The 11,827-nt window shown below is 27.6% G+C and overlaps 3 protein-coding genes across 3 annotated transcripts; 2 read left to right on the forward strand and 1 right to left on the reverse strand.

Moving 5' to 3' along the window:
- Nucleotides 1–764: 764 nt before the first annotated feature.
- Nucleotides 765–7,392, reverse strand: MKS88_000441 (uncharacterized protein; the record flags this gene model as incomplete). The annotated part of the gene is made up of 9 exons (XM_067215457.1): nt 765–777; nt 878–945; nt 1,081–1,176; nt 1,310–1,364; nt 1,728–1,827; nt 2,007–2,337; nt 2,550–5,270; nt 5,516–6,324; nt 6,627–7,392. The coding sequence occupies 9 exons, from the start codon at nt 7,390–7,392 to the stop codon at nt 765–767; spliced, it is 4,959 nt and encodes a 1,652-aa protein (XP_067075679.1).
- A 79-nt stretch (nt 7,393–7,471) lies between these two features.
- Nucleotides 7,472–9,406, forward strand: MKS88_000442 (uncharacterized protein; the record flags this gene model as incomplete). The annotated part of the gene is made up of 4 exons (XM_067215468.1): nt 7,472–7,674; nt 8,601–8,725; nt 9,097–9,181; nt 9,307–9,406. The coding sequence occupies 4 exons, from the start codon at nt 7,472–7,474 to the stop codon at nt 9,404–9,406; spliced, it is 513 nt and encodes a 170-aa protein (XP_067075680.1).
- Nucleotides 9,407–10,459: 1,053 nt separating this feature from the next.
- On the forward strand, nt 10,460–11,147 carry MKS88_000443 (uncharacterized protein; the record flags this gene model as incomplete). Its single annotated transcript, XM_067215478.1, has 2 exons — nt 10,460–10,756; nt 11,094–11,147. 2 exons carry the CDS (start codon nt 10,460–10,462, stop codon nt 11,145–11,147), a joined length of 351 nt encoding a protein of 116 aa, XP_067075681.1.
- Nucleotides 11,148–11,827: the final 680 nt, after the last annotated feature.

Here is an 11,827-nt window from a genome sequence, read left to right on the forward strand (position 1 = left end):
GTGTACGCCTTAAGCCTTTTTAGTCATTTATAGCTTTTTTTTTTTTTTTTTTTTAACAATGATAAGTGAAATCAAACAAAAAAAAAAAAAAAAAAAAAAAACTCACAAAGAAAATGCAGAAAAAAAGAGCATAATTGAGAAAAATAAAATAAAAATTAAATAAGCATAAAAAATGAAAAATCGAAAAAATTAAAAAAAATCGAAAAAATTAAAAAAAATTGAAAAAATTAAAAAAAATCGAAAAAATTAAAAAAAGTCGAACAAATTAAAAAAAAAAAGAAAAATTTAGAAAAAAACGAAAAATTTAGAAAAGTCGAATAAGTGAAAAGCATAAAAAAATAATAAAACTTAAACCTAAACATGAACAATAATAATAAAAAACACAGCTGTTTGATTGTGTTGTGTATGGGAATAAAACCCCTTCCTCATTAACTAGCGAACTAATCGAATGCGTAAGCGTCTGCACACATTTTAAAATCTATTTTTCCATCCATATAGTAATGTGAAAGCTTCATAAAAAGAAAAGAAAAAAACATAATTATATAATAACACGTTAAAAAAGTATGCTAATATATCTAAAAAAAAAAATATATACAAAAAGGAAACATGTATCTGTGCACTACTCCTAGCCCTTGTTTGTATCACAACATTATGTATCGCTTATCCTATCCTAACTACGTTTTTCTCAGCTAAAAGTAAACATAGGTGTTCAAAAAACGTTTAAAAAGTTTTCTCAACTGTGCCTGGAAAATTTGGGAGTATAATCATAATAAGGTCCTAAAAAAAAAAAAAAAATATATTATATACATATAAAACGCTGTATGGACGAATGATTCCTCTTCATATGGATTGATGCTATACGCATTTGTGTGTATACTTATTTAAAATATCCAAGAAGAGGAATTTCTTCTCATCGCTAATATTTTGGTAGGAAAATATATTAACCTAGGCATAAAAAAAAAAAAAGAACAAAAAGTGTTTTGAGCTACATATACGCATTCACAAATATACACATTTTGTACACATAGGTATGCATATGTAACAAAAAGAAAAAAAAAAAAAAAAAAAAATCATCTATACCAATTTCTTCCTTTTTTCAATATCTACGTCTGCAAAATTAATATTGCTATTAACCATCTGCAATTTGATTAAGTTGTATATTTCTTCTATGCACATCTGTCACACAAAGGAGGAAAGGATAAAAAAAGGAAAAATATTACACATATAATAATATAATTATGCACATATCCGTATTAATTTTGTTAAGCTCGTTTTCTTTTATGCTTTTTAGCCCGTTTTAAGCAATTACGTCATATTTGAATTTATCCAAAAAATCTATAGCCTTTTTGATGGTGTCCCTTTTCCTATCAAAATGTGTACACACGTATATATGTACAAACACAAACACACGTATATATGTACAAACACAAACACACGTATATATGTACAAACACAAACACACGTATATATGTACAAACACAAACACAGGTATATATGTACAAACACAAGCACAGGTATATATGTACAAACACAAGCACAGGTACATATGTACAAACACAAGCACAGGTATATATGTACAAACACAAGCACAGGTACATATGTACAAACACAAACACACGTATATATGTACAAACACAAGCACAGGTACATATGTGTAAATACTAGAATCAAATTGCTCATAGGGTACTATTCTCCTCTAAAAACATTCCACGTATATAAGCTCTTACAAAGTGTTTAGAATGTTCGTCAGGTGAAAACTTTCCTCTTGTCCTTTTATGAACGTCTTAATTTTGCTTAAAAATTTGTTCAAGTTGTTTATGTAATCGTCTATAAAAGGGGAGAGTGTTTATCATTTTGAAAGATAACCATGCATATACACGCAGAGGTGGGTATATACATGCACGTATACATGAACGTATATATGCACGCATATATGCACGCATATATGCACGCATATATGCAATTGTGTGTATAAATGAGTATATGGAAAAAGGTCTATTTCCTACTTTGTGATACGATAAACGATTCCGTCTTTTTCCTATGCAGATAGTCATCGATGCAGAAGGTTAAAAACTCATATATCATCTCAGTACTCAGTGAGGATAAATCAAATATATTTTTCTTCAGTTTCAAATTGTTGTTTATGAAGGTTAACAAATCGTACGAATTTTTCAATTTTTCCTGGCAACTATCACTAGACGTCATGTAATATTCCAGTTTTTTTTTTAGATGGTTTAAAACTATTTTGTTTTGTTCCTTTGAATTCATGTTAAATAAAAATGTGAAAAAGGAGTCCATGTTGTTGATAGCATTTAGGTCTTGACTTTTGATGTATTTCTGTGGTGGGGGAAAAGCGGGAAGGGGAAAAAATATTAATACGTTAATAAGTTTATGTTTATGTTGATATTTGTGTGTGCATGTACGTAAGTATGCACGTATACATGTAAATATATATGCATTTATGTATGTACTTAAGTACATACCCTTGCACGAGCGCATATTTCAAAAAATAAACTAACAAACGAACAAATGAACAAACGAACTGTTACCTCGTATATTTTAGTGGATATATCACTAATGACGCTATGGTCAACGTTTAGAATTCTCGTTAATTTGAAAATGTTCTCCTTATAGATTAACCTGTTTTCATCATTGATGATGTCTATTACGTATAGGACATATCTCTCTATTATTCTGTGTACTAAATTGTAGTTTGGTTCAATTAAGGAAAACTTCACATAATATTTTTCACCCTCTTTTTTTATAAGATTAAAGTTATTATATATAAGCAATATTTCATTAATATTATTAATAAAATGAGAATCACTTTTGTATATATAAAAGTTTTCCTTAATTGTACTAAATATTGAATGAGTCTGCTTAAATATACAACAGAGTTCGACATCTGCTGCTTGCTCTTCAGATATATTTAAAAAATTTATAATTTTTTTTAAATATAAATTTTTAATATTTCCATAATTTTTATTTAAAATATTTGTTTTTATAATATCATTAATCATCTTTTCATATTCGTCAATTAAATACAAATCATGTATTTCTTGTGCATTTTTTATATTTAAAATAATTTCATAAAAATATAAATCTTTTCTACTATTATATATATTCTCTTTTAAAACTAGTAGTTTATTTATATACATTTTTTTACATATATCTTCAAAAGTTTCATCATCAATGCATTCAAAGATATCCTGTTTTTTTATTATGTAATTGGCAACATACAAGTTGTCTTGTTTATGACTTCTCTGTGATTTATCTTTTTCTAAAAATTCATTAAAATTAAAATTCTTATAATTAAATAAATTTTCATTACCTATAATTTTTAAATTGTCATCCATATTTTTTAAATCGTTTAAATTTTGACTAGTAACCTTTTCTAAAAACCTTTTTATAATATTGTCTTCAATTTCTTTGTCTATATAATCGTAATCTACGTTAAAAATAATTTTAAACATTTTCCTTTCCGACTCGTTCTTCATGTATTTTAACACGAATTCTTCATATAACTTTTTCCGATCCTCTAATAAAAGAATTTCTTTATTTCCTACTTCATCGGAAAAATCATCTTTGTGTAAGTTGTGTTTTAACTGTTCTTCTGGGACCTGCACGTCATGCATGAAAGACTCCCTCCCATTATCATAGGCATGTATGTCGTCCATTTGCATATCGTCTATTTGCATATCGTCCCTTTGCATACCTCCACTTTGCATATCGTCTATTTGCATATCGTCCCTTTGCATACCTCCACTTTGCATACCTCCACTTTGCATACCTCCACTTTGCATACCTCCACTTTGCATACCTCCACTTTGCATACCTCCATTTTGCATAACTCCACTTCTCATATCATCATCTTCTGACTGTCGTTTACCCTGTTTTCCTCGCCCACCTAATTGCACTGCTTCCATAGTTTCCATCGTTTCATCATCATTCTCGTAGAAATATTGTTCTCCATTATTTTGATCGTATCCATCTGTATTAGCCATGTTATTTTCACTATGCCTATTCCATGAAAATGAGTAATCCAAATTGAAGATATTGTGACTGACCTTGAGGTACTTCCTTTTCTTCTTTACCTTTTTATAAACATTTATTAGGTTTACAACTAATTTTAAACATTTATTTATATTTTCAAGTTTTAAAAAAATATTAATATTTTCTTTTGTCTTTATTACAAAGTTGATAATAATATTTTTTATAATATATTCAGTAGCCCTATTTGACAGAGTTATACCTCTTTTCAAAAAAAATAAATTGTCATTTTTATTTTTCATCTTTTTGAAAATTAAATTATTAATGAATATCTTATATTCTTTATACATATATTGATATAAATACTTTTCTAAATATTTATCTGTAAAATGTTTGTCAATAATGAAATATTTTCTTAAAAAATATATATCGTTCAACTTTTTTAATAATTGTTCTTTTTCACTTAGTTCTTTCCTCTTCTTTTCTAGATGATCTCCCTCAACTTTATCCTTACCGACGGATTTTTTCGTACTATCCTCTACTATATAATCGACACTTTCTTCTAAGTTTTTATACAGGTTTTCATCCGTATCTAAGAATGTAAAATCGTCCTGCTTATCAATGGCTTCAACATCCTCCTCCTCTTCATAGGCAGCTTCGTTATCCCCCTCATATGAAATCTCATCTTCCTTATCAATGTTTGTCTGATCATCTCCCTCACCGTTCGTTTCATCTTCCTTACTCTCTTTCCTCTGGACATCGCTACTATCACTATTACCTTTCATAGTATTATTAGTTCTATTAGCATCATGTTTGTATGTTAAAACGGGTTCTTCACCATTCTTCAGATAGATGTCCTTCTGTGGATATATCAAATTATTTGAATTATCCTTATCTTGTACATTATGCTCAGGTGTATATTTGTCGTGCGTCCCCCCCTCTCTTTCTCTGTTTTCATAATTCTCTTGATAGCTCTCCTTTTGTTTGCCTTTTTCTTTCTCATCTTCTCTAACTACTGCCTTTCTCTGCCCCGTCTGATTCGGTTGAACATACACAGACTCATAATGTTCCTCTTCAATAATACGTTTGACCATTTTGACAAAAATTGACAAGTTGACTTCTTCTATTACACGAGTATCTAGAGTTATAAAATTCATTTTATTAACGTCTTCAAAAACATTGTTTGAGTAACGCTTGCTGTCAAGTACAGAAATTATATAATCCCTGTAATCACCTTTCATCCTTTCTAAAAGACAATCAATAATTGCATTCTCCTTTACCTAAAGGGTGTAACGAAACAAATTATTGTATCAATAAAAAATTGGACGACTAGCTGGCACTGAAGATGATGCAGACATTACCAGGGATGTTATTAACGTGTATTGTCCATGCTCATGCTTTTTGTGCATGTACACATATAAAACGCACGTTCAAGCACATGCACGTGTGCACATATGAAACACAGGTGCATGTTTGTAGTATGCACTTCCTCAGTTAAGTGCAACTTTTCACTCAAATGACTTACTCCCAGATGCTCCGAAATACGATCGAGAAAAACGTAACTAGAAAGTTTGTTGCTCCTACAGAAGAATGGAATACTGTACGTATTCTCCCTAATGATGTTCAACTTGTGCACATCTACAATGTCATACTTAAACTTAAGACTGATAATATAAAAAATGTAGTACAATCTTGAAAGTGCATCTTTATTTGAGTTATCTTTATTTATACAGTAAGCATAATATTTATTTAGAATAAGATTAGTAATGCTTTTTATATTTTCTCTATTGTTTCTGAATAGCGTATGATACAAGGATAGAAAACTATTAATATTCGAAATAGTATTATCATCCATCATTTCGTCAATATATATTACTTTATTTAAATATTGCGAAAAAATATCATTTAGGCAAATTAGTATATCATCTAAAGTATAGTTAAATTTACTCATAAATTCTTCTATGCTTCTCTTATTTAAATTATTTATACCTTCATAAAAAAAGTAATGTGAAAATAATATAGAGAAAAATTCTTCTGTTATTGAAAAATACTGATTGTATTTATTAATACATAAGAAGTTAATCAATAAACAAAATAATCCTATCTTATATATATGCATATTTTTAAAATAGGATATTAAGTTTATATGATTTTCTAAAAGAAATAAATTTTCGAGTTTAATTCTCCTTATCATAGTCTTCATTGCATATGTTAGTGTTCCACTCAAGCAGGCGAAGCACACATATTTTATAATATAAACATTTTTTAAGTAAAACGATATGAACTTGCACAACGCCTTGTTCGAGAATAGATTGTCCTTCCTTGAGAGTTCCCCTGAAAAATGATTTTTTTTTAAGTTAAATTTGGGTAAATGGTGTAATTGTGGTGGCTAAGGAGGGTGTGCATACATGTGCGGGTATATACGTGTGTAGGTATATATGTGCGAGGGTATATACGTGTGTTGATATATACGTGCATGGGTATATACGTGTGTGGATATATACAAGTGTGGATATATACATGCATGGGTATATACAAGTGTGGATATATACGTGCATGGGTATATACAAGTGTGGATATATACGTGCGTTTCTATCCGCGAAGGAGAAACCTCTCCTCAAGCATAAAGTTCCTACCGTATGGAACTGTGAGCGCCGCTTCCCTATGATTTATTAGAGTATTTATGTAGTAGTAATAAGACTGTATGTTTTTGTATTTGTTAATAGCAGTAGATCCATTAAAATTTCGTCCTTTTTTTAAAAAATAAGACAGAATAAAATTTAAAATGTTGTAATTTTTCTTTTGCTTTTCTTCTTTTAATTTTTTCATTTCGTTAAAATAATATTCCATGGATTTCTTTTCCCCATTCACATAGCCAAATTTGGAAAAAAAGGCATTTTCATTTTTTAGAGTAGGTATATAATTAATTATTTTCATAATTTCTTTCTTTCCATCGTCTGTTTCATAATCATCTATTTTGTTTTTTTTTAAATACTCTTTAATATCCTCGTACGTGATGTCATCCTTATCATCCCCATTTTCACTATCCCCATTTTCACTATCCCCATTTTCACTATCCCCATTTTCACTATCCCCATTTTCACTATCCCCATTATCATCATACCCATTATCATCATACCCATTATCATCATACCCATTATCATCATACCCATTATCATCTATACTTCGTATGAGAAAAGGCTGAAGTAATTTTGCATTTTTTTCAACAGATAAAATATTTATTTCTTCACAACTGCTTCTGAACAAGTAATACTTAGGACCCCTTTGTGCTGATAAAGCAATATAGGTTCTTACTTTATATTTTTTATAATTTCTTATTGCAAAAGAAAAAAGCTTAAATAATAACGTTACAAAATAGAACAGGGTAAAGGGGCAATGCATGATTCATTTCTGAGTTATCAGGTGGAAACTACACATATGTCGGTAGTTCCAAAAGTTACACAAAAAAAAAAAAAAAAGAATGGTGAACAAGAAAAGACGAAAAACAAAAAGAGGAAAGATAAAGGGAAGAAGGGAAATGGAAAATGGAAATGGAAAATGGAAAAGGAAAATGGAAAATGGAAAATGGAAAAGGAAAATGGAAAATGGAAAAGGAAAATGGAACATGCAAAAGAGAAGATGTAAAAGAGAAGATGCAAAAGGGAAGATGCAAAAGGGAAAAGGGTAGATGGGAAATGCAAAAGGCAAAAATTTATCTCTTAATGGAAAGAATACAACTCAATACATTTACCTACTATGTTCCCTTCCCTTTATATTTTGTTTCCCTTATTTATTCTTCAAAAAAAGTATATATGGAACGATGGATTTTGTTGCAATAATATTACCTTTTGAATGATTACTCATTCCGGGGGGGGTATAATGCGCCCTTTCAAAAAATGATGAAATAAAGAGTATGCACAAAAAGCGCCTAACACTTACACATATATAAATATATGTGCGAATATGTATGTATAAGTACATGTGCGCATATGTACGGTTATGTATGCTTTTTTTTCCCTCCCCACACCAACTGTTTTATTAAAGCAAAATTTGAAAATATAACTTCCTCTCAATTTAGATCATTCTTGTGTACATATTTCAAGGCTTCTTTTTCATCGTAAGCATCATTTTTCAGCTCATTCGTTAAAATGCACTTAAACAAGTTACATATAATTTTTCCGTAAATTAATCTCTGTGTACTATAACGTGCTTTTTTTTTTTTTTTTTTTTTTTTTAAATCGTACAGTGCTACTTATCATTATTATTATTATTGTTTTTTTAAATCATACAGTGCTACTTATTTTATTTTACTTTTTTTTTTTTCCTTTTTTTTGGTGTTTCTCTTAAATGTTTAATAGCACTACGTATTCCATAAGTATATTCCTTGCATTTTTCCCTTATAAGGAGAGAACATATATTTTTTTAAAATTAAAAATACATTAAATTGAAATCTTATGTGAGTGAAATATATATAAACCCAAGCACATGCGTATATGCGCACATGTATAAGTTTTACTCTGCTTGTGTGAGTATGCATGTATACACTTATATGTAGCATTATTGTAGCATTATTGTAGCATTATTGTAGCATTATTGTAGCATTATTGTAGCATTATTGCAGCATTATTGCAGCGTTATTGTAGCGTTATTGTAGTCTTTTTGCAGTTTATCCGATTAGAAGTTAACAGAGTAAGAGAAGTTGTTCCGATTATATTAATAGCATCAGTACTACATAGTACATTTTTTTTCAGAATAACATGTCTTAAGGGTGTGAATGTACAGCTAAGATAAATATGACCTCATCTATTGAGAGCTTTTTAAATGCTTCAGCTTTTTCCGTAGCAATGTTGAAAGGTGATATATATATGCAAGCAATATAAGTCATCATCATATATGCCTCTACCGGTTTTTTTTTATTTCTTCACGTTGAGGTTTCACAATTAACTTTATTTTTTTTTGTTTTATTTTTTCTGTATTTTCTTTCATATCATACCTTCTGCTCATTTTAGCTCCCTTCATGGCTCTTTTTTTTTCACTCTCCTTTTTTGCAAAATTTTTTTTCTTTTTTTTTTTTTTTTAAACTTTATTTTATTCTTACTTTATCAGACGAACAAGTAGACGAGAAGGCTGAAAAGGAGAAATGCGAAAATGAGTATAATGTTCTCTTGGAGTGCTTGGACAAATATAACAGGTCTAATCATCGTGCATAGCAACTTATGACACAGAAGAACTATTCTTGATTATATATACATGTATACATAATCACCCACACATATATATATACATATATGTAAATCTATGCACGATTTTGTGTAGAAAATGGCCGATGTGCCAAAATGAATTAAAGACGTTCCGTGCATGTTATAACGAAAGCGAAAAAAATAATACCATTGAAAAAAAGGATAGGAAGAGTTAGTAACGCACATGTGAAGGTATAGTTTTTTTTTTTTTTTAATATAAGCAAAAATTTTCCAAGTTTAAATGTTTTAAAATTAAGTAAACACAACTAAAAATGATAGTAAAAATATGGAAATATTAGTAAGTAAATTTACCTTTTTGTATATACTTATTTACACTTTTATATTTTATGTTTTATGTTTTATGTTTTATATTTTATGTTTTATGTTTTATGTTTTATATTTTCTTTTTTTTTTTTTTTTCATATATTTTTGCACATTTTCTTATAATTTTTACCTTTATGTGTGTGTGTGTGTACTGGTTCTGTTGCAAAAAAAAAAAAAAAAAAAAAAGTTATACAACTATGTAAAACAAAAAAAAAAATTTGTTCTTTTACAACTATAAAAAAAAATAGGTATTATATAATTATAAAAAAAGAACAGGTGTTATATAATTATAAAAAAAGAACAGGTGTTATATAATTATAAAAAAAGAACAGGTGTTATATAATTATAAAAAAAGAACAGGTGTTATATAATTATAAAAAAAGAACAGGTGTTATATAATTATAAAAAAAAAACAGGTGTTATATAATTATAAAAAAAAAAAAGAGTTGTTATACATTTATAAAAAAAAAAAGAGTTATTATCAAACAATTATATAAAAAAAAATCTGTTGTTATTTTACAATTAAAAAAGAATTACAAATTTTAAAACATACTTTATCAATTTGGTTGCAATTAAATAAATTTTTTTTTTTTTTTATATTAAATGAATATAGACCAGGGGTATATGTGTTATGTTAAAGTGCAGAAAATGTACTAGTAGTATGTCTGTTTAATGGGTGTATGATCATATTATATGGATATATATATATATATATATATATATATATTATATATATTATTATATATGTGTTTATGTATATGCTTACTTATATACATATATACGTATTCGTACCCGTTTGGGCTGACTCAGGTAACCCTTCACACACTGGATGAGAAAAAATTATTAACAATAATGTTCTTATAACTTGTTAAAAAAAGAAAAACCTTGAACAGTACAAAATAAAAATGAATACCACATCAAATGAAGATGTTAACAATAAGGACAATCCAAAAGAGGTTAAAAAAAGAAAGAAACGAAAAAAAAAAATCATCATAGATGTTCGAAAAAAAGTTTTACGGAAAAATGAATTTTTGAGTGAACATATAATAAATCAAAATGGTCATAAGGAAAATTTACCAAGTAAAGAGTATACCAATAATACCACAAGCAGTAAGAAAGCTACTAGTAAAAATGGACAAAAGAGTAATACTGAACCTTTAAAAAAAGTTTTGTTTTTTGATAAAGAGTACAATATCAGAGAGGTATGCTTATAAAAAAAAAAAAAAATAAAAATAAAAAATAATGATATATTAGTTATAATATTTGAGCACCAATTTATACGTATGTATGTTTTTATATTTGTGTGTTTGTATTTTTGCGTGTGCTTTCCCCTGCGATAACTCCTAAAAAAATTACAAACGGAAAATAATATATTTACTTTAACATTTTTTCCCCTGTAGCACACTAATTTTTGAATAAAAGTTTACAATGGTTTAGCGTAACACACTTGTACTGCAATTATGCTCTTTACTTGTCTTCTTATTTTATTACTCTCTTTTCCTGATTCATTTCTACAATTTTCTTTTCCCAATCTTACAGATTGGACGATGCCAGATATCTGACCTTCTTCTAAACCGAGTGCAGAAAAAATAAACGATTTGAATAACACATTTTTAGCCTTATTCTTTTTTTTTTTTTTTTTTGAAAAATACTAAACATCCAAATTATTCTACATAGGAAAGTAACACATTTTACAGTCCTTAGTACATGTAACATAGCATTAAGTAATACGTTCTTAATTTTTATGAGAACAAAAACTATTCATCTCTATTTATATATATTCACATAATACATATATAACATATTGTCCAATAAACTTGATTTTACAGTATGCTATGCAAGCTTTCAAAATTACTCAGTTAATGTTAAAGCATTGTTACGTTGCGTTATAATTTTTTTTTTTTTTTTTGAATATAAGTTAATTTAAACAGTCATGAATATTGTCGTGTCAAAATGACAAATATAAACAAAATTATATTTTATAATAGCTTTTATACAAAATAAAAGGGAAGAAATGAAAGAAAAAAAAAAAGAAAAAAAAAGTATAAAATATAATGAAATAGAAAAAAAAAATATGTATATAATTTAATAAAATAAAAAAAAAATATATATATATATAATATAATAAAATAAAAATATCCACCTTGACCAAACTGACGTAAATAATACTATACCAAGTAGATATGTACAATTAAATAAGGACAATCCATTAAATAGTTTAATTTTATGTACTGTATTAATTTGCTCTCTTCCACAAAACTCTGATGAACACT

Source organism: Plasmodium brasilianum, chromosome 1, assembly GCF_023973825.1.
Source record: "Plasmodium brasilianum strain Bolivian I chromosome 1, whole genome shotgun sequence".
NCBI classification, from domain to species: domain Eukaryota; phylum Apicomplexa; class Aconoidasida; order Haemosporida; family Plasmodiidae; genus Plasmodium; species Plasmodium brasilianum.